General features: G+C 42.3%; 1 protein-coding gene across 1 annotated transcript; it reads right to left on the bottom strand.

Annotated features, from left to right (window-relative positions):
- Positions 1 to 22,789, bottom strand: LOC138948204 (phytanoyl-CoA dioxygenase domain-containing protein 1 homolog). The gene is made up of 11 exons (XM_070319704.1): positions 22,648 to 22,789; positions 22,259 to 22,406; positions 21,620 to 21,763; positions 20,144 to 20,219; positions 19,830 to 19,933; positions 18,519 to 18,581; positions 17,135 to 17,156; positions 11,403 to 11,528; positions 7,656 to 7,784; positions 7,040 to 7,166; positions 1 to 5,359 (listed from the first exon to the last, which is right to left on the bottom strand). The coding sequence occupies exons 2-11, from the start codon at positions 22,286 to 22,288 to the stop codon at positions 5,308 to 5,310; spliced, it is 873 nt and encodes a 290-aa protein (XP_070175805.1). The 5' UTR covers positions 22,289 to 22,406; positions 22,648 to 22,789; the 3' UTR covers positions 1 to 5,307.
- Positions 22,790 to 23,436: the final 647 nt, after the last annotated feature.

The raw sequence follows: 23,436 nt of genomic DNA, 5'->3' as shown, positions 1-23,436 counted from the left end.
TGAAGTTCAAAATTGTATTGAATCAAAACAAATCATGAAAACAATACAAGGCGTAGGTTCTTTTCAGAAAGTATATCTGTACATTGGTTCACTCTATTCCTGTAATTATCCTACTCCATACAAAAATATTAAGTCCTGAAATGGCTGAAAATTTGGGCATAACCCGAAGGTACCCTTAGCAAAATACACTACTGAAAAAATATTCAATGTCCTAAAATGGCTGAAAATTTGGGCAGGGGTTCGGGGCCTGAGTAAAAATAAAGTAAAAGAGTAAAGCGACGCCACTTTACTCGCCGTGTGGTAACCTGGGACTGCGGAACGTTTGTTTTTAACCCTGTTAGTTCAGTCCACAGGGCGGAGTCCGGTATACCATTTAGACACTTAAGCCAGGTTGGTTGCCAAGACTCCCGGAGGACAATTTAGAGATGACAACAAATACTTCTCAGTACTCAGGTTGGGACCCTTCCACAACCATTCCCAAAGAAGCAATGCTGTAACCCTAAGTGGGAAGTCCGGTATACCATTTAGACACTTAAGCCAGGTTGGTTGCCAAGACTCCCGCCGAACCTTGAAAACTAACAGCTTATATACCTTCCATGACTGTCCCTGACGTCACAGCTAAGGAACCAATGAAAACGTCGCTCTGGGACCACAGAACAAAATGGGGAGGGAGGGGGGGAGAGTTTCGAGGCTGCTGTCAGCCTCCATAGAAGCTACAGTTAAAATCCCTCGAAAATATACAAAAACTCCTGTACTAAAAAAAACTACATCAGAATCGTTATAAAGAAATACATCAAAAAATGGAAATTCTTCGACTCATTGGTTATCAACACTGTGAACAAAGTGCAAAACCTCTGACTATTACCTCGCAAAATAGTCATGTCACACCAAAAACGTATGCAGTTACAAGTTAACCACAATCAAACACAGTGGTCAAACCAGGAAAAAGCCAACGTTCTGAACAATTTTTTCATACATAATTCCGTTCTTGAAACCCCAGACGACAATTTGCCTCAAGCTGATTTTTTAGACAGTGAACTTAATGAGATTTATCTTACAGTCGATGAGGTTAAAGAGGTTATTAAACGCCTTGATACAGGTAAAGCCACTGGTCCGGATCTTATTCACAATAGACTTCTAGTTGCTGCTGTTGACGCCATAGCAGAACCCCTGACATATTTGTTTAACAGAAGCCTTAGAGAAGGTATATATCCTAGTTTGTGGAAGACGGCTCATGTCACTCCTATTTACAAAGCCGGCCCAGCCGATTGTTGTAACAATTATCGACCAATTTCATTATTAAGTTGTGTTGGGAAGGTAATGGAGCGCTGTGTCCACAGCCATGTTTACACCTTCTTACAGCGAAATAATATATTATCACCTGCACAGTCAGGATTTATTTCTGGTGACACTACCATCTGTCAGCTGGCTTCGATTTGTGACGAGTTTTGTGTAAATTACGATATGGGAATTACCACTCAAGCTGTTTTTTGTGATGTGTCAAAAGCATTTGAAAAAGTCTGGCACAAAGGGTTATTATATAAACTGGAACTAGTAGGAATAAGAGGACAATTGTTAAAATGGTTTCACTATTATTTAACAAATCGCCATCAGGCTGTTGTTATTAAGGGTGCTAAGTCTGCATTATAATGTATCCCGGCAGGTGTTCCACAAGGTTCTGTTCTTGGCCCCTTGTTATTCCTGATATATATTAATGACATTGTGAATGATATTGAATCTGTTATAAAGTTGTTTGCTGATGACACGAGCATGTCCATGTCCTTAGAAGATCCAATTAGACTTTCTTTCTTTCTTTATTTGGTGTTTAACGTGGTTTTCAACCATTCAAGGTTATATCGCGACGGGGAAAGGGGGGAGATGGGATAGGGGAAAGGGGGGAGATGGGATAGAGCCACTTGTTAATTGTTTCTTGTTCACAAAAGCACTAATAAAAAAATTGCTCCAGGGGCTTGCAACGTAGTACAATATATGACCTTACTGGGAGAATGCAAGTTTCCAGTACAAAGGACTTAACATTTCTTACATACTGCTTGACTAAAATCTTTACAAACATTGACTATATTCTATACAAGAAACACTTAACAAGGGTAAAAGGAGAAACAGAATCCGTTAGTCGCCTCTTACGACATGCTGGGGAGCATCGGGTAAATTCTTTCTCGTCCCAACCAATATGGGACTCCCCCTAACCCGCGGAGGGTATCCAATTAGACGAGCGCATTTGAACGCAGACCTAAATAAAATTAGTACCTGGGCAAAACAGTGGAAAGTTAAATTTAACGAAGCAAAAACGGAATTGTTAGACATAAAACGTGATAATCTACCAACCGAACCAATCATTTTTAATAATATTGTTTTGGAAAACGTGAACCAACATAATAATAATAATAATAATAATAATAATAATAATAATAATAATAATAATGGACATTTGCTATAGCGCATAATCATATATATGCTCAATGCGCTTTACAATAACTAGAATTAACATAACTAATAATAAAACCATACACAATGAACAAGACCCACAATCTACATAACATAGCATACTCAGCATACTCCATGCAAGCAAACACAAAAGCTTAATACACTCCAAACACGCAAGACCAAGCAAACAGGGTAAAGACAAAACAAAGTCATACAAGCAAAGCCATACAAGCAAAATTAATACCGAACTCCATGCAAACAATACTCAAAACTCAAAAACATGACAAAGCAACGGAATGAGAAAAAGCCATATATATACATACAAATTCAACAACATGGACACACGTGGAAACAGCGTTCAAGCAGCAGCTTATGATAGTCACCGGGATGCAGTCCAGGGGGGAGGGGGGTATCATGTGTATGCAAGTGAACAAAGATGCGTTTTCAGGCCTGTGCGGAAAGAGTCAGAGGAGGCAGAGTGACGAAGAGTGACGAAGAGTGACAGGGAGAGAGTTCCAGACGAGAGGAGCAGAAACAGAAAAAGAGCGCTCACCAAAAGATTTAGTGTTGACTCTCGGAGTGGAAAGGATAGAGGTGTCTGCTGAGGAGCGGAGTGTCCTGCCCGGTGTGTATGTCTGAGTCATGTCTGTGAGGTATGCGGGTCCTGTCTGTGTGAGTGCACCATAGGATAAACATCTTGGCGTAATTTTGCAGAATAATTGTAAATGGGACTTCCAAGTGAGAAGCATCGTAAAAAAGGTCACCCTCTCAATTAATTGTTTAAGATATAAATACAGATTAAATCGTAAAAGTCTGGAAACTATGTAAAAATCCTTCGTTCTTCCACATTTTGACTATGCAGACATCCTATGGGACAACTGCACCGAGTACTGGTCAACTGCACTGGAAAAATTACATTTGGAAGCCATTCGGACTATAATCGGTGGTGTACGCGGCACCAGCCATGAAAAGCTGTATAAAGAAAGCGGATTTTGTAACCTAAAAGAAAGACGGAGCAGACACAAACTAATTTTATATTACAAGATGGTATTTGGCAAATGTCCTCATTACTTATCACAACTTTTGCCACCTTTAACTTCTGATGTTAACCCCTATCATCGAAGAAGACCATCAGAAAGAAGAGTTCCCACTTGCAAAACTGAATTATACCGTCGATCTTTTATACCATCTACCACTGTCCTTTGGAACAACTTGCCAGACAACATCAAAACAACTAACTCAATCAGCGAATTCAAACACTATCTAACTATTCCTGATTATAACGTACCTGCCTATTACTACTGTGGAAAACGACTGGAAGAGATTCATCACTGCAGAATGCGCCTAAACATGAGTAACTTGAATTCTGACCTGTGCAAACGCCACTTACAGGAAAATCCGCAGTGCGCTTGCGGCTACCTGCACGAAACAGCTGACCATTACTTGACACATTGCCCTCTGTACGTAGACGCTCGCCTATCTACAATAACTGCACTACCTGTACATTACAGACATGTTGAAATATTGTTAAATGGTAGCGAAAACCTTTCTCTTCGCACCAACAAGCTTATTTTTGAAAGTGTCCAATCGTTTATCTGTAAATCTGGTTGTTTTTGTTAATTTGACTCAGTAAGCATATCCATGCCAACAACCCTTATTTTATATACATGTTTCAATTATATATTCAGCGAACTACTGCTTATTTGCCACTGGATTACAGTTTACAATGTACTACATGTATATGTATATTCTTTTTGTATGCGCTAACCACCTTCATCTTTCATATGTACCTACCATTCTTTCGTCCCACCTCCACCCTCCCCCTCTTCCTCCTGCTAGCTTTTTTCTGTTCTTTTTGGTTTGCTTCAACTATGCTGTTGACCTAGATAGTTCCATAGTTTATAAGTAATGTTTGTCCGACATCATATTTTTGTTAATTTGTAACTACGTATGGCGCGTAATATAAGCGTTCAGTTGAGTTCGTGTCCCTATTGTTTATCGTTGTACCATGTTTGATTTAATAAAACATTGTTTAAACCAAACACAGTGTATATTCAACAGGCTTCTCGTATGTAGATGATAAACATAAAATCTCCATTCTACTAAACAAATGAATACAGAATACATATTTATATCGAATACATGGGTAAAAAGAAAGAATGATATATAAGCTACATAAAAGAAAAGAGAGAGAGAGAGAGAAAGAGAGAGAGAGAGAGTGTGTGTGTGTGTATGTGTGTCTATGTATGTGTGTTCGTCTGTGTGTAACAAGTATTATTAACAAAAGCACAGCAACATAGAAATAAAGAATTAGGTCAAAAAGGAAAGGGGTTTGGGGAGGAGGGAGGTGAGAGGTGGATGTAGAAAAGACAATGCCCTCCCTGACGGCCCACGTGCACAAACAAAGGCGTAGGGGGTTAGTGACAGGAGAAGTGACCTAGGGTTCACATCCAGTCAGTTCAGTCGGCGCCATCGTGTCAAAGCCAATTAAATTCTACCCCAAGAGAACAATGGAAAAGGACTGTATCATACCTATCTCCAAACCATTTTACTAAGCGAAAGAACAAATATGATTTTAGAGTGTGAATCTTAATTCCACACCGTTTCAATACTAACCTAGATAATATATTCTGCTCTCTACGCTTTCTCTTCTTCTTCACTCTATGAACTTTAAGAAGAAAATTGCATATGGAGAAAAGACAAAAATATTCCTGTAGTCGCTTTTCTCCACACATACATGAAGAAGAGAATCTTTAATAATCACAAATGAGGGTAAATTAGGAAGACAGTAGACAGTAGACAGTAGACAGTAGACAGTATCGACCGTCCTGTTCTTGGGCGTCGTCCAGGTGGTGAAGGTTTTCAAGACTCTGAGTACAGGTGTTTGAAGGTTCCAGCCTCCGTGGGTAACAGCCTGAAAATGGTCAAAGATGACAGTACACATAATGATGTTAATACAGTGGAACCCCCCTTTTAAGACCCTCCAATGTAACACTTCCTCCCTTCTGACTTTTTTTCATAGCCTCTGTAATTGTAAATATACCCCCTTTTTAAGACTCCCTCCTTTTAAAAACCTGATTTTGTCAGCTTAAAGACCTGATTTTGTCAGCTTAAAGACCTGATTTTGTCAGCTTAAAGACCTGATTTTGTCAGATTAAAGACCTGATTTTGTCAGATTAAAGACCTGATTTTGTCAGATTAAAGACCTGATTTTGTCAGATTAAAGACCTGATTTTGTCAGCTTAAAGACCTGATTTTGGCAGATTAAAGACCTGATTTTGTCACATTAAAGACCTGATTTTGTCACATTAAAGACCCGATTTTGTCAGATTAAAGACCTGATTTTGGCAGATTAAAGACCTGATTTTGTCAGATTAAAGACCTGATTTTGGCAGATTAAAGACCTGATTTTGGCAGATTAAAGACCTGATTTTGTCACATTAAAGACCTGATTTTGTCAGATTAAAGACCTGATTTTGTCAGATTAAAGACCTGATTTTGTCAGATTAAAGACCTGATTTTGTCAGATTAAAGACCTGATTTTGTCAGATTAAAGACCTGATTTTGTCAGATTAAAGACCTGATTTTGTCAGATTAAAGACCTGATTTTGTCAGATTAAAGACCTGATTTTGTCAGATTAAAGACCTGATTTTGTCAGATTAAAGACCTGATCTTGTCACATTAAAGACCTGATTTTGTCAGATTAAAGACCTGATTTTGTCAGATTAAAGACCTGATTTTGTCAGATTAAAGACCTGATTTTGTCAGATTAAAGACCTGATTTTGTCAGATTAAAGACCTGATTTTGTCAGATTAAAGACCTGATTTTGTCACATTAAAGACCTGATTTTGGCAGATTAAAGACCTGATTTTGTCAGATTAAAGACCTGATTTTGTCACATTAAAGACCTGATTTTGGCAGATTAAAGACCTGATTTTGTCAGATTAAAGACCTGATTTTGTCAGATTAAAGACCTGATTTTGTCACATTAAAGACCTGATTTTGGCAGATTAAAGACCTGATTTTGGCAGATTAAAGACCTGATTTTGGCAGATTAAAGACCTGATTTTGTCAGATTAAAGACCTGATTTTGTCAGATTAAAAAGGTCTCTAGAGGGAGGTTCCACTGTACGCGAAGACATTCATTTATACTGGTAAATATATAAATGGTATGTGGTCACATACTTGAGAGAGACCACCCATGAAATAACAATATCGTTCAATTCACCAGTTAGTATAGTATGTAAATGAGGTCGTGTCAAACACACAAATGCTCACATCCGCTCTCCTCTTTCAGTCCCTTAACATAGAGGGTCATGGGAGGAGGTGGGGAGGGGGTGGGGGGCATGATGGACTTAGCTAAAGAGAACGTCAAGCGCTATATAAATCTCCCATATGTGTATATACTGTATATATATATATGGACGCCATGTCAAATACGTCATGAAATGATAAATGATATGATAATTTCACGATACATTAATTTTATAATGATATTTTTAAGAAACAGACTAAAGTTGCTTTTAACTGTTTATCTAGACTATTGGTCGAATAAACTTCAAGATGAAGATACAAGGCTGATGAAAACTGACCAGTTTCTGCCATCGTAGACACTGTTGGCATGGTCATACATGTGGAAGGCGTAGACTTCTCTGGACTTGTCCGAGTAGTTGTGTTCACTTTTGTGAACAACTTCACCATGAATCACCACCAGAGTTCCTGAAAAATATGGGCATCAGTCACTGCAGACATTGTGCGTTTGTTTGTCCCTTCATTCTGCATTATATATGCTATGTCGGCATTATGTGCTATGTCGGCATTATGTGCTATGTCAGCATTATGAGCTATGTCGGCATTATGTGCTATGTCGGCATTATGTGCTATGTCGGCATTATGTGCTATGTCGGCATTATGTGCTATGTCGGCATTATGTGGCATGTGCTATGTCGGCATTATGTGCCGCTATGTCGGCATTATGTGCTATGTCGGCATTATATTAACAGAAGTATTTTCTCCTTACATGTGGTCTTCTCAAGTTTGAAATATCAATTTATAACATGTGAGATTTAGAAAGTTATAACAAGCCAGCATAAAGACTTTACTTACTATCAAACTCTGCAGTGGTGCAGATCCTTTGTGTGCCCGGTTTAGGTTTGGGGGTGGGTGGGAAGGGCGAGGTGGGGGGTGGAGGTAGCTGTGTATGCATACCTTTTTTTACGGGTCCAGAAACAAACTTGGAGTTATCAAATTCTGCAGCTTTGCCGATCATCTCTGTGGTACTGGTTCCTGGTTCGGGTTTGGCCTTACGCACCAGTCTGAAGTTGCCAAGGACACCATCTGGAAGATAGAAACAAGTCGCGTAAGGCGAAAATACAACATTTAGTCAAGCTGTCGAACTCACAGAATGAAACTGAACGCAATGCCATTTTTCAGCAAGACCGTATACTCGTAGCATCGTCAGTCCACCGCTCATGGCAAAGGCAGTGAAATTGACAAGAAGAGCGGGGTAGTAGTTGCGCTGAGAAGGATAGCACGCTTTTCTGTACCTCTCTTCGTTTTAACTTTCTGAGCGTGTTTTTAATCCAAACATATCATATCTATATGTTTTTGGAATCAGGAACCAACAAGGAATAAGATGAAAGTGTTTTTAAATTTATTCCGAACATTTAATTTTGATCATAATTTTTATATTTTTAATTTTCAGAGCTTGTTTTTAATCCAAATATAACATATTTATATGGTTTTGGAATCAGAAAATGATGGAGAATAAGATAAACGTAAATTTGGATCGTTTTATAATTTTTTTATTTTTTTTACAATTTTCAGATTTTTAATGACCAAAGTCATTAATTAATTTTTAAGCCACCAAGCTGAAATGCAATACCGAAGTCCGGCCTTCGTTGAAGATTGCTTTGCCAAAATGTCAATCAATTTGATTGAAAAATGAAGGTGTGACAGTGCCGCCTCAACTTTTAGAAAAAGCCGGATATGACGTCATCAAAGGTATTTATCGAAAAAAACGTCCGGGGATATTATTCCCAGGAACTCTCATGTAAATATTCATAAAGATCGGTCCAGTAGTTTAGTCTGAATCGCTCTACACACACACACGCACAGACAGACACACACATACACCACGACCCTCGTCTCGATTCCCCCTCTATGTTAAAACTTGACTAAATGTAAAAAAGACTAGAGAAAGAATAGATAGATAGATAGATAATTTATTGCCAAGTGTACAATACATGAATGAACATAAAAAATACACGAGGAAAGCAGCTTGCTGTGTGATAAAAACAAAAATAAATAGCATTCATACATCACTGGCGCATAGTATCATACATACATGGGTAAGACAATTTGGAATCACAGTAACTAATACGTACACTATACAGGCATGGTGAAAACTATGAAACTCTAAGAGCTATCGGAACCCCTAGGACCCCCCCACCCCCCCCCTCTCCAACCCCTGTTCCCGCACTGGTAACATACATCCCCCCCCCTCCCCTCCCCCCGCCGTCCCACAATAAAAGTACGCAGAATGAGATAGGGTCCCCCCCCCCCCCCCCACTATCAACTGCTGTAAGAACTGAACATGTTCCATACTGATAGAATGTACCTCTAAAACAGCACATTATAATATGGTAAGAGACAATATTTGTGTCTGACACCAATGAAAGAGTTTGTCTTGAACATGGCAGGCAGTCTGCAGAAGACCCCAAACCCAAACCCTGCATTATATTCACAAACATCACCGTGTACAACCCACACTTTTTACATCCAATCCTTCTTTCTTATGTGCATTTAGTCCAAAGCGTGATCCGGCGAAAGTTAAACAAAATGAATGATCAAGATGCTCTACCTTCCTCAGTGAAAGTATATTCTCCACGAAAGATTATGACAAAACTGTCAGACAGGTATAGAATCTGGTGTTAAATCATTTTAGGTGTGCAAGTCAACATTTGGAAATAAATGAATAAATATGAGAATTTATAACGCCCACATATTTCACCACAAGGCGACTCAAGGAGCACTCATACACATTCTTTACCACAAGGCGACTCAAGGAGCACTCATACACATTCTTTACCACAAGGCGACTCAAGGAGCACTCATACACATTCTTTACCACAAGGCGACTCAAGGAGCACTCATACACATTCTTTACCACAAGGCGACTCAAGGAGCACTCATACACATTCTTTACCACAAGGCGACTCAAGGAGCACTCATACACATTCTTTACCACAAGGCGACTCAAGGAGCACTCATACACATTCTTTACCACAAGGCGACTCAAGGAGCACTCATACACATTCTTTACCACAAGGCGACTCAAGGAGCACTCATACACATTCTTTACCACAAGGCGACTCAAGGGGCAATCATACACATTCTTTACTACAAGGCGACTCAAGGAGCACTCATACACATTCTTTACCACAAGGCGACTCAAGGAGCACTCATACACATTCTTTACCACAAGGCGACTCAAGGAGCACTCATACACATTCTTTACCACAAGGCGACTCAAGGAGCACTCATACACATTCTTTACCACAAGGCGACTCAAGGAGCACTCATACACATTCTTTACCACAAGGCGACTCAAGGCGACTCATACACATTCTTTCGCATTCCTGGAGCTCCTTTCAACAACGCGTGTTAGACGCGTGAACAGAATTCAGGAGGAAGCATGCTGGGTATTTTCGTGTTTCTATAACCCACCAAACTCTGACAAGGATTACAGGATCTTTTTCGTGTGCACTTGGTCTTGTGCTTGCGTGTACACACAAAGGGGGATAAGACACATTTAATAGTGTTCGCTGGATAAGACACATTTAATAGTGTTCGCTGGATAAGACACATTTAATAGTGTTCGCTGGATAAGACACATTTAATAGTGTTCGCTGGATAAGACCCATTTAATAGTGTTTGCTGGATAAGACACATTTAATAGTGTTTGCTGGATAAGACACATTTAATAGTGTTCGCTGGATAAGACACATTTAATCTTTCTTTCTTTATTTGGTGTTTAACGTCGTTTTCAACCACGAAGGTTATATCGCAACGGGGGAAAGGGGGGAGATGGGATAGGGGAAAGGGGGGAGATGGGATAGAGCCACTTGTTAAGTGTTTCTTGTTCACAAAAGCACTAATCAAAAATTGCTCCAGGGGCTTGCAACGTAGTACAATATATGACCTCACTGGGAAAATGCAAGTTTCCAGTACAAAGGACTAAACATTTCTTACATACTGCTTGACTAAAATCTTTACAAACATTGACTATATTCTAACACATTTAATAGTGTTCGCTGGATAAGACACATTTAATAGTGTTCGCTGGATAAGACACATTTAATAGTGTTCGCTGGATAAGACACATTTAATAGTGTTCGCTGGATAAGACACATTTAATAGTGTTCGCTGGATAAGACACATTTAATAGTGTTCGCTGGATAAGACACATTTAATAGTGTTGGCTGGATAAGACACATTTAATAGTGTTCGTTTGATAAGACCCATTTAATAGTGTTCGCTGGATAAGACACATTTAATAGTGTTCGCTGGATAAGACACATTTAATAGTGTTCGCTGGATAAGACCCATTTAATAGTGTTCGCTGGATAAGACACATTTAATAGTGTTCGCTGGATAAGACACATTTAATAGTGTTCGCTGGATAAGACACATTTAATAGTGTTCGCTGGATAAGACACATTTCATTGTGTTCGCTGGATAAGACCCATTTAATAGTGTTCGCTGGATAAGACACATTTAATAGTGTTGGCTGGATAAGAGTACTGTTTGTCAGTCCCTTGGGTGGTGGTTACAGACAGGTACAGCTGTATTTCTGGAGAACATGTATTGGTGAAAAATCTCATGTCTGCCAAATTTAGTTTTCCAAACCTACAAATTTAAAATTCTCAAATCAAATCTTGTTGCCATAACAACCTTTGTGGGAACCCGGTGTGAACCAGAGGCACGCATTTTCCAGTGTAGCGTCTTCCAGAGCAATCCATAGACCCACCAAGCGCTGAGGTGTGGTGTAGGTAAACGATGAATCCTGGTGGGGAAGCACTGCCACAGACACAACAATAGTCATGTTCAATTAAACTTTAATGGAGCGAATGAAACGCAACAGATTATACAATCCCATTTGAACAAAAAAAAAGTCACACAATTCCATGCACTGCTTGTACCAGGATAGTTTATTTGTGTAACACAAGCATCTTAGATCAAAAATACAGACACCGACACACAAATTCAACATCTCCCACAATCTAATAACAATCAACAAATTCGAGGGAGTCAGAACCTCTCTTTATTGATTCAGTTTGACAACTCATACTAGCCGAGCACCATTGCATAAATACTTCAGGAGAAGGCCCAAAAATAGTGCAATGCAATTGAAAGTTAAAAATGAAACATTTTGTGGGGGAGGTGCTCCCTGATAGGGGGCCTAATTATGCTGCCCTGTGGATCCCCCGCATATTTGCAGACAAAACCTCATTGAGCTTGGGACCGTCCCTCAGATAAAAGACTATCATGTCTTCTGATTAATGTAAGTTTCATAATCGAAAATTTTAATAATAAAAATAATTTTTCATTTGATTAATATACTTACACAATTCACATATATAGCAATTTACTTCAGTTTAGTGCTAGGACGCTGAAAACTACGCTCACCCTGGTAAGGGGGAAAGTAACCCTAAAACAGGCATGGGAATTGAAAATTGTAAAAAAGGCTGAACATTTATAATTGAAGACGCGAAGCGTCAAGTCGATGGCGCGAAGCGCCTAGCTTTACTAGGGGGGTCCGGGGGCATGCCCCCCCGGAACAAATTTTCTCCAAAGAACCCAGATGGTGCAATCTGGTGTCATCTGAGCTCCAAGTTTGCCATTAAATTCTGTTTTTAGAATCAGAGTTTTTAGTACCAAGTTTTGCTTTTTTGAAGAAAAAATATATTTACATGTATTATATGGTTTAAATTTGTTAAAAAATTGATCTGTTGAGAAAAACAGGAAAATGTAACTTGTAAGTTGGAACACAATCTGTGCAATCTGGTTTACTTTCAAACATAAAAGTTCAAGTAACTGAGGCGGGCGGTAGCAGTGCGTGAACAAAGTACGGAAAGTTTTCGCGGGCTTTTGCGCAAAGGCAAAAGTAACCGGTGCTTTTTTTGTGTGCCTCACCCTTTATTTTTTCGGCGGCGGACACTTTTGCTTTTTCGGCGGAACAAAAACAAAATTCGGCGGAAATCCGCCGTTCGGCGGACAATTCCCATGCCTGCTAAAAATAGAACAGCCTTGACGGTCACATGACAACGTCATGACAAGGTTACCTCCCAGCATGCTCTGCGCACGCGTGCTCTCGCCGCCATATTGTATTCATTCGCTCGAAGCGCCCTATTATTTTTAGGGGAACTAAAGCGGGATAGGCGGGAGGGACTTCAGTATGTGAATTGGGTAAGTATATTAATCAAATGAAAATTTATTATTAACATTTTCGATTAAATTACATATCTTATCCAAATTCACATATAGCAGATTGCTAATTAAGGTGGTGGGATGCTCACCCATGAGCTAGGCCACAATTGCCCTGCTGCTACCATCGCTGGTAGAGCCTTGGTACCGTCCTGCCGCGTACTGGAAACGTCGTCGCGCAGGTAAAAGTTGATAAAAACATCCTCAGATCTCCAGTAGGCAGAATCAAGGACTTCAGACAATCTTCCTGATCGTAGCACAGCTAAGGAGGATGCCCAGGCTCTTGCCTCATGCGTCCTTGTCGACGTTAGAGGGAGAACTGACTGCCCCCCCCCCCTTTCTTTCTGTGCCACCACTCATACGCCTGTCTGATCAGTGTTGAGATCCATTTAGAAAGAGTTACCTTAGATATGTCTTTATGCCTAGCCGTGTTCAGAGATAGGAAAAGCAGCTTCTGCTGTTTAACTCTGATAGGCTCCGTGCTTGTTGCATCTAAAACAAAACTGTATCATGTCTGTAGTAAAAGTGTGTATGACGCTATTTTTCAATGATGACAAACTTCTGTGCTAACACTTTCAAAACACACCAAAGCACCTCAATCAGTTAGTACTGATAAATACTTCTTACCAAATTCAAATGGGATTACAATTGCATTGAGTGGTATCTGCAGAAATCGATCTAGTCATGTGTCAAATTTGAAGAAAAAAAATGCAACAAACGGCTCAGCTATCATTAAATAAAGTTGTAAGTAAGAGTATTACAGCTACGGTCAGACAGGCCAGTTTGTTGCTGGCACTGACCCTCAGCTGACTGGCTGGCTCGCTGTGTGCAGCTGGCTGAGCTATTTATAGATGGCTGCTCTAGATAACCGAATTCTCAGTGTTGGGAAGGTGTGAGACCCCCTTGAATTGCCGAAAGACGGCTTCTTCTTAGGGTAAGGCGCGCCTCTTCCCCGGCCCCTTGAAGAAGAGCTGGCTTGTGTTGACCTGCCCCTATTCACCGAAGAGGCGGAAGGTTTAGGCGGTCCATAGCTCTTGCTCTGCGGCTTAGGGAAACCGTGTTCAGCTGACTTAGCAATCACTAAATCCCGATAGTCCTGTGTTTCCTTCTGGAGGGCGCCGAGAGACGGCTGCCCTAGCAAGGAACCCTCAGTGAACGGCGAATATTTAAGAACCTCCAGCGTGGCTTTATCTTGAATTCTAGAACCAGCCAGAAACGCGGACCTGCGCGTATGCACTGCATACATGTGCGTAAAGCTGAGCAGAAAGACACATTAATTTTGCTCTGCTGAGACTTTAGCCAAAGTAGCGAGCAGAGTAGTCACGTCCTTTACACTCGCGTCACTCCGAAATTCAAACGGATCTAGTGACGTGGCGATAGAACGGGAGAGAGACCTGAGCAGCGTCTCCGACAGAGACGCTAACTCAAGTTGTATCTCCCTGTTTCCTCCAAACCCAAGAGAGAGGCTTCTGTATAAGGAACAGATCTGTCTCTGCTATAGCCGTCTTCTCTGAGCGTCGCCAACTCCGGTGTTACCGGGAGCGTCGCCAACTCTGGTGTTACCGGGAGCGTCGCCAACTCTGGTGTTACTGGGAGCGTCGCCAACTCTGGTGTTACCGGGAGCGTCGCCAACTCTGGTGTTACCGGGAGCGTCGCCAACTCTGGTGTTACCCGGAGCGTCGCCAACTCTGGTGTTACCCGGAGCGTCGCCAACTCTGGTGTTACCCGGAGCGTCGCCAACTCTGGTGTTACCGGGAGCGTCGCCAACTCTGGTGTTACCGGGAGCGTCGCCAACTCTGGTGTTACCCGGAGCGTCGCCAACTCTGGTGTTACCGGGAGCGTCGCCAACTCTGGTGTTACCGGGAGCGTCGCCAACTCTGGTGTTACCGGGAGCGTCGCCAACTCTGGTGTTACCGGGAGCGTCGCCAACTCCGGTGTTACCGGGAGCGTCGCCAACTCTGGTGTTACCGGGAGCGTCGCCAACTCCGGTGTTACCGGGAGCGTCGCCAACTCTGGTGTTACCGGGAGCGTCGCCAACTCTGGTGTTACCGGGAGCGTCGCCAACTCTGGTGTTACCGGGAGCGTCGCCAACTCTGGTGTTACCGGGAGCGTCGCGCTTGGTAAAGAGTAGGAGTCTATGAGATTGTGTGGGGTAGCGTTCGTCAACCTTCATCCCGCCTGCTGTCAGACGTGAGGGGCTCGATGTGCGTCAGACAGCCAAGGCTTGGCCGAGTCTGCTGGTGCCTGACCGTGCTCTGCTAGAAGAGGCACTGAACCAGACGACGCATACCCGTGCCCCGAACGCTTAGCCAGGATCAAAGACATCTCATAAGCCACTGAAGGAGATTCACGAAACTTAAAAGTTGGTGTCTCTTCTTGTGGTGAGTGGAAATCTCCAACAGCTGAAGATGGTGGTGCCGTAGCATTTGCTGCTGACACCACTCCTTCCTCAAAATACCTTGAGGCTACCTGAGCTGCCATTGCTACCGCTTGGTATAGCTTGGCTGATAACTGGAAACTGGTATCATCATCCACAGCGGAATCCCCATATTCTGATTCTCCTTCCGGAAGTTCACCACCACATTGACTTGCATCGTCATAGGCGGTATCCCCCGGAAGTGAGGGTGCTTGTGAGGTATAACCACCACTAGCATCCGCCCTTGAGAATAGTTCCTGCCCCCCGGGCGGAAGTGTGGAACGCTGTGCCGATACTGGATCCTGATCGACGATAGCGTGTCTTCCGTTCCAAGCGCAGGCATCGGAAGGGAGACTCCCCGACCAGCTACCTGTCTATTGACGGCTTCCTGCTCCCGTGGCGGAAGTTGAGACCGTTGTGCCGTCGCTGATACACCAAACGGACCAGGCATGCACTTCGTATCTCCCGTACTAAGAGCAAGCACCGGAAGGAAGACTCCCCAACCGGATGCCTGTCTATTGACAGCTTCCTGCCCGACGCCAGGCGGAAGTTGGGAACTACGTTGTGCCGTCGCTGGCTCCTTAACAGGCCAGGCATGCACTCGCGTAATTCCCTGTGGGACAGTTACGGTACCTTCAGTAAAGCTGTCGATCCCGGCAGAAGATGCACGGTGAGAAGACGCACTTCCATCCTGTTCAGCGTGAACATCGGCGCTCGTAACCGTGGCTGATGGGGTTGCCTTAACCCTCGCTCGCGCGCTTGCTTATTCCGCTCCCGCATGGAGAGAGAGTAACTGCGCACTCGCCGACTTTAATTCCGCTGAAAACATGCAACGCATTTGATCGCTAAAGGAAGCAAACATGGCGGACAAATCGTCCTTCTCCGTCACTGCGCTAGGCTTAACCGGCGCTGTCTTGCACTCTTGCTTCAACGCCGGCATTACAGGACTCTTAGGGTCATCAATTTCTACTGAAAACGAACTCTTAGAAACTGGTTCAAACACATTAACTGTGGTTTTTGAAACCCTAGCTTTCTTCGCCGCCTTCTTAAACGGGGACTCTGCTGTCCCTACCTGTCTAGCGCTAGATTTCTTCTTCCCACTGTCTGCCATACTGGCGAAAGTCTCGAACGTCAAAACGTAAACAAAGACTAACTTGTGGCAAATGAAAGTAACAAAACAAGAAAATCTGGAAAAATCTCACCCAATCTCAGCCAATCTCAGCCAATCTCACCCAATCTCACCCAATCTCAGCCAAAAAGGTAAGTAACAAACGTGTGACCAGGGTTGGTACTGCCAAGAAGCAGTGGGCTAAAGAATAGCCCGAGCGTAGACCAAAACACGTCCTCAACCAACGTCGCTGAAGAGTAGAATGAATACAATCTGGCGGCAAGAGAACGCGTGCGCAGAGCATGCTGGGAGGTAACCTTGTCATGACGTTGTCATGTGACCGTCAAGGCTGTTCTATTTTTAGGGTTACTTTCCTACCTTACCAGGGTGAGCGTAGTTTTCAGCGTCCTAGCACTAAACTGAAGTAAATTGCTATATGTGAATTGGGATAAGATATGTAATTTAATCCTGGGATAGCTATATTCACAGTGACATTCTCGTATGTTTATGAAGCTTTTGATTTTCCAGTACTTATACATTTAACACAGCTAGGACTATGTGCTGCATAGAATAGCCAGACACAAAAATGTAAGCATAATGTGTTAATAATATGTAATAAGCATGTTGCTTCAAAAGTAATATTACTGGCTCTCATGACCATTGGGTACCGCTTACCTTTTCCTCCGATCTTTGGTTGCTGCAAAAACACAAAGCTTGCTTTAGTCTAGATCTGATGTTATGCTCTAAACATAATTATATGCATTGGAATAAAAATGTTTTGGTTCTACAAGGTGGATAGAAAAATCACAACTAATGAATTCAAATGGTATTTTCAAACATTAGTGTACAACTAAAATACAACTGAACTAGCTAGGTCATTCTTGTTCACAAAACACTGCCTTTTTACATTTAGTCAAGTTTTGACTAAATGTTTTAACATAGAGGGGGGAATCGAGACGAGGGTCGTGGTGTGTGTGTGTGTGTGTCTGTCTCTGTGTGTGTGTGTCTGTCTGTGTAGAGCGATTCAGAGTAAACTACTGGACCGATCTTTATGACATTTTACATGAGAGTTCCTGTGTATGATATCCCCAGACATTTTTTTCATCTTTTCGATAAATGTCTTTGATGACGTCATATCCGGCATTTTGTAAAAGTTGAAGCGGCACTGTCACACCCTCATTTTTCAATCAAATTGATTGAAAGTTTGGCCAAGCAATCTTCGACGAAGGCCAGACTTTGGTATTGCATTTCAGCTTGGAGGCTTAAAAATTAATTAATGACTTTGGTCATTAAAAATCTGAAAATTGTAATTAAAATTATTTTTTTATAAAACGATCCAAAATTACGTTTATCGTATTCTTCATCATTTTCTGATTCCAAAAACATATAGATATGATATGTTTGGATTAAAAACACGTTCAGAGAGTTAAAAAGAATAGAGATATAGAAAAGCTTGCTATCCTCCTCAGCGCAACCGCTACCGCGCTTTTCTGGATTGTTAATTTCACTGCCTTTGCCACGAGCGGTGGACAGACGATGCTACGAGTGTACGGTCTTGCGGAAAAAATGCAATGCGTTCAGTTTCATTCTGTGAGTTCGACTGAGCTTGACTAAATGTTGTATTTTCGCCTTACGCGACTTGTTTAATCTTTAGTCAAAAGAAAAACACCATCTGCTTTATAGTTTTCAAGTTCTTTTTCCCACCACTCACTCATCTTTTTCCCACCACTCACACTCATCTTTTTCCCACCACTCAAACTCATCTTTTTCCCACCACTCAAACTCATCTTTTTCCCACCACTCAAACTCATCTTTTTCCCACCACTCAAACTCATCTTTTTCCCACCACTCAAACTCATCTTTTTCCCACCACTCAAACTCATCTTTTTCCCACCACTCAAACTCATCTTTTTCCCACCACTCAAACTCATCTTTTTCCCACCACTCAAACTCATCTTTTTCCCACCACTCAAACTCATCTGCATGAATGTGTGCTTGAGATGTATCATTAAAAAGATTGCCAAAAGAAATTTATTGTTAGGATTGGTCAACTGCTTACCTTGAAAATGTACATACTCTGAAAGATGACAGGGTCCTCCAAACAGAGCGCTTTTGCTACATTCTGAAAGTATAAACAAGATTGAATATATTCAGTCTTACAAATAAAACAAGAGTGATAAAAACTAAGTGTATATTCAGTTGGCCTGCTTGTCCAATGGCTTTTTCCTTACAGTGGCACCTCTCATGAGGGGACGTACTTGGGGCCAGCTAAGTGTCCCTACAATGCAGGCGTCCTCTCATAGCAGGCATACTTTAGCCAAGTTTATGGACTAAGGGAACAAAAAAAGGGTCCTTTATTGCGAGTTGTCCTCTCATAGTAGGTTAAGTGGTACCAGCGATGTGACGCCCCTCGGATAACTGGCCGTCTCCCAATAAAGAACACCTTCTGTTGTCCATTTGTCATTACCAAAATATACCTGTCATGGCTGGCCGCCTTCAATGTGGGGATACTTTTGGATGGTCCCAAGAGTGTTCTTTCATCGCAAGAGTGTCCTTTCATCGCAAGAGTGTCCTTTCAAACTTCTGCCTCAACTCATGCTCACCAGACATGCCGGGCAGGGCCGGACTAGGCAAAGAGGAGGGGGGGGGGTTGCCAGTGGTGGCCCAGGGGGTTGTCCCCCCTGGCGGCAGGGGCGGATCAGTTCATTTTATGGGTGGTTTTTTTCAAAAGTATATTGTGAAGATATGGGTGTGAAGGCGCGAAGCGCCGTGCTGACGGCGCGAAGCGCCTAGCTTGCTAGGGGGGTCCGGGGGTATGCCCCCCCGGAAAATTTTGAAAAAAAGAATGCCAAATGGTGCAATCTGGTGCATTCTGAGGATGATCATTACCAGTTTCAGGCAGCAGATTTTGTCACTGATTAATACCCCAAAAATTGAAACTCAATGTAAAATAAAGAAATGCATACCTCATTCAATATTTTTATTTTTTTGCTGGGGGGGGGGGGGGGGTCCGGAAACCCTAGAACCCCCCCCCCCCTCGTTGTGGGGGTCAGGGGGCGAAGCCCCCTGAAGCTGATGGGTAGGTCATATTCTGAGATAGGAAAATGGTCGCTCCTTGCATGAAACGGCATAAAATAAGCAATAATAAAAAAAAGAAAAAAAAAGTAAGGTACATGTTTAGGCTAGGGGGGGGGGGGGGGGGGGGGTTGCGCAACCCCCATAACCCCCCCCGTAGTCCGGCCCTGCCGGGATTCGAACCAGTGATAAACAGTGGTACAAAATATTTTACCTTAGCAAATATCAATTAAATCCAGGTGACCACTGTGATTCCACTCTCGTTAACTTGAGGCAATCAATGATTGACCTTTACCTTGACCTTGTCGCTGAAGGTGACCTTCTTGAATGCAGGATTCAGGCAGTGCAGAGCGTGACCAATCTTGTTGACAGACTTTGTTTTGTCCACGGTCAGCTGACCTGAAAGAAGGACTCGGTGTAAATAAAACGCCAAAACCCCATGTTCTCGGAATAAAATCATGTTTAAACCAAAACTCAATTAAAAAAACATGAAAATAAGTTCTACTACATTGAAAAGAATGAATAAATCATTTAAAACCAAAATCACAACAACAACAAAATAAGGAGAAGAAACAAATCAATAAGAAAAGAGAGGAAAACAACACCTACCTTCTTTATTAATGGCCCCATCTTCAAAGAAGAACCTGATTTTGTCTCCACTAGTCATAAAATAGTCATCAATGCACTGAAAAAAAAGAGAACATATATTTATGTATCATTTATTTCCTCACAAAATGTAGGTATGTATAAGCGAATGTACAGACAAAAATGACATTTAAGTCAAGACTTGCTGCTGGAGACATAAACCAAGTGTAACACACATACACACACACACCCACACACCCACACACACACCCACACACACACACACGCACGCACACACATGCACTCACACTTAGGCGAAGCTATGTTATAGTAGCATGTATTGATCTCGGATAAAATAGACATCTTTTTGGTACACAACGGTAAGGCCAAAAAAAAAAGTTGTATGTTTCTGGTAACATGGCTACAAAAAATAGGGTAGGTAGGAAGGGATTTTTGTTTTTGTTTTTTTGTTTTTGTTTGTTGGTCAGGGTAGAAAATAACTATACAGTGAGTCTGTGACGCAAAGAGACTGGACTTACTATACAAAGAGAAAGACAGCACATTACAAAACAAATGAGACAACAGGGATGCGGGGTTATCCCCCTTGTGTCGTCTGCCCTCTGTTACTTTCGTCTTGACGCTTTTTTTTATTTTTTATTTTTTTACAAATGCAATAAAAAAAAGTCTAGGGTCGGCGGGAAAAAACTAGGTAGGGTCGGGTGACCAGAAACATACAACTTTTTTTTGTGTGCCTAAGGTAACATGTTCTATAAAAACTACTTCAACATTATCTTCACCTTAGTAGGAAAACTATGACAACACACTCAAACAATACTTTTGTAACGACTGATTATTTATATGATGCAAACATTTTGCGCCACACCTGTTTTCAAAATCGAACTATCAGATCATGTTTTTATCACATATATACTGACAGCCCAATTCATAAGTACCTCAACCTATCGGCATTTGATGCAGTATGTGTGTGTGTATGAATGAATGTATGTGCGTGTGTGTGTGTGTGTGTGTGTGTGTGTCAGAAACAGTGGTGACCAATTCATACTTATACATCAATATTATAAAAGATATTTCACTCTATAGGCCTGCATTCACGCATTTGTTTGTGGTTGCAAATTAACGTCGTCATGGGATTTTGGCATAACTCATTATTGACAGCTATTCAGCAGAAGGCCCAAACTCATTATTCTTATGATGAAATAGTGTTTATTATATATATATTTTTATTTGGTATGGATAGAAATACAAAATAATGTTAAATCATGTATTGTCCATCATGTTTTAAAGAATATTTCTCATGGAGAATGATCGATTTACCTAGTCTAAAGCACAAATTAAAACATCAAAATCACCAAGAATGATCGATTTACTTAGTCTAAAGCACAAATTAAAACATCAAAATCACCAAGAATGATCGATTTACAACAAAATTCCAGGACGACGACAAAATATGAAATTACTACCAGTCCTCATAACTGTTACCCCGTCCTCTGTTGATGATCTGAACACACTGCGATGTTCATTGGGGTCAAGGTTGTTAATAATATTCGCCATCTCAGTTCTCAAGCTCTGCACCTCTTCATCCGTGAGAAAGTCTTCGATGATAGCGTAGCCATCCCTGTCAAACTGCAGATAAGGAGAAAACCATATGTATATATATATCAGATGTTACAAAGTAAACATGTCTTGGCTTAAATAAGAAGGTACATGTAGCTTCTAAAGACAAACTGATGTCTTCAATCTAAAATAAATTCTCCTTAAACTGAGTGCTTATCTCCTTATTGGAGCAAAAACAGGCCGAGTTAATACAAAATTCCCTCGATACTCAGATTACCGAGTTACCTTCCAGTTTAAGCTTTAAGGGTCAGGGGTGTGGGTAGGTACGAGAGTGGGGACTTGGGTAAAGGGAGGGAGGGAGAGGGGTTAAATCCACGATTGAAGTCTTCAGACTCAAAGAGTTCCACGGAGGTTGAGGAAATGACCTCAGCCTCAGTTGGAAGACTACTCCAATCACACAGATGCTTCAATCAGAAATATCATGTGTCATTTAACATCTTTGCCTGATTACATGCGTCCTCTCTACCACACATGCACACACATACACGCCTGTATCATTATTACCTGCTCTTTCACCTTTGACATGTCAGCCATAGTTGTTTTGGTGGGTGTCACGAGTCAAGATTTTGAACAGCTAGGCTAGCAGATGCCGTTTCTTGCTGAATGTCGATTACCACACCAATGATCAAGTGCTATTGTAGTAACGGCCGAGCTGTAAACATATAACAAGACGAGACATTTCACGCATGCACTCTATCGCTCTGACGTACATGTAAACACACGTGTTAAAAGGCAGAACCCAAGCCCAGCTCGGAAAGTGCTGCTAATTAAAAGACGTAAACGCCGCCCGGGGCTTGTAAGGCCCAGCCTTATCGTAAGCCCGGACAGCATAACGCCACGACTACATAGTTGAGTCACATAAAGGGTTAGCGAGCTCCTGCAGGTAGACTTACCTTAGTTCTCTGTTACTGTCTTCGGTTACGGCGCGCTCGGTGCAATACGTCTGCTCGGTTCAGTTTCTCAGTCAACTCTGCCCAATAAGCCCGCCGAAGCGTGGCTTATTGGTTCCGGTCACGGGAGGGGAAAAGGGAGTTGTTTCCCTTACTCCCCTTACTCCGTAAGGGAAATCCACAGATACAACATTCCCCCCCGTTTTGAAATTAGCGTCCCATCACTCCGGAAGCCCCCTTCTGGGTAGAAAGGCGTCCAGAACCCGGCCTACCCGGGAAGGGACTGCTACCTGGGGGGGCATTCCTTGTCTTGTCCCCGGGGGTTGCTGGTAAGAGCCGGGCACACTTTCTCCCAGGGATCCCCGGAGGTTCCCTGGGCCCTGGCCGTCGTCCCTATGTCTATTCGCTGGTTGAGACCCAGGGACGGTGTTCGGGCGGACGCCCTCATGAGGTGATACGCAAAAACCGTCTTGAGTTGTTCACCGTCAGCTGCAGGAGCTCTCGCTGCTCCACCCTTCTCCAGGCGGCGACCACCCGAGCCACGCCAAGGGAAATATTTTGATCTCTCCTATGATGATCCCAGAGAGGACGTCCGTGCCCCGTCGAGCGGAGGCTTGGGGACAATTCCGGTTTCCTCCCTTGTTCCAGTCGACGAAGGCCAGGGGAAAACTCCTGTTCTCCCCTTCTTCCATTCCGATGAGGGCAAGGGGAAAACTCCTGTTCTCCCCTTCTTCCATTCCAATGAGGGCCAGGGGAAAACTCCTGTTCTCCCCTTCTTCTATTCCGATGAGG

Source organism: Littorina saxatilis, linkage group LG15, assembly GCF_037325665.1.
Source record: "Littorina saxatilis isolate snail1 linkage group LG15, US_GU_Lsax_2.0, whole genome shotgun sequence".
Classification (NCBI taxonomy): domain Eukaryota; kingdom Metazoa; phylum Mollusca; class Gastropoda; order Littorinimorpha; family Littorinidae; genus Littorina; species Littorina saxatilis.
This window is presented reverse-complemented; position numbering and strand designations above follow the sequence as displayed.

Bases quoted from the DNA above. Each gene is read 5' to 3' on its own strand.
- LOC138948204 (XM_070319704.1), bottom strand. From the start codon at position 22,288: ATGGCTGACATGTCAAAGGTGAAAGAGCAG. The intron at 19,934-20,143 runs GTAGGTGTTGTT...TCCTTCTTTCAG, and splicing joins TGGGGCCATTAATAAAGAAG to GTCAGCTGACCGTGGACAAA. The intron at 7,167-7,655 runs GTATGCATACAC...CATATTTTTCAG, and splicing joins TTCTGGACCCGTAAAAAAAG to GAACTCTGGTGGTGATTCAT.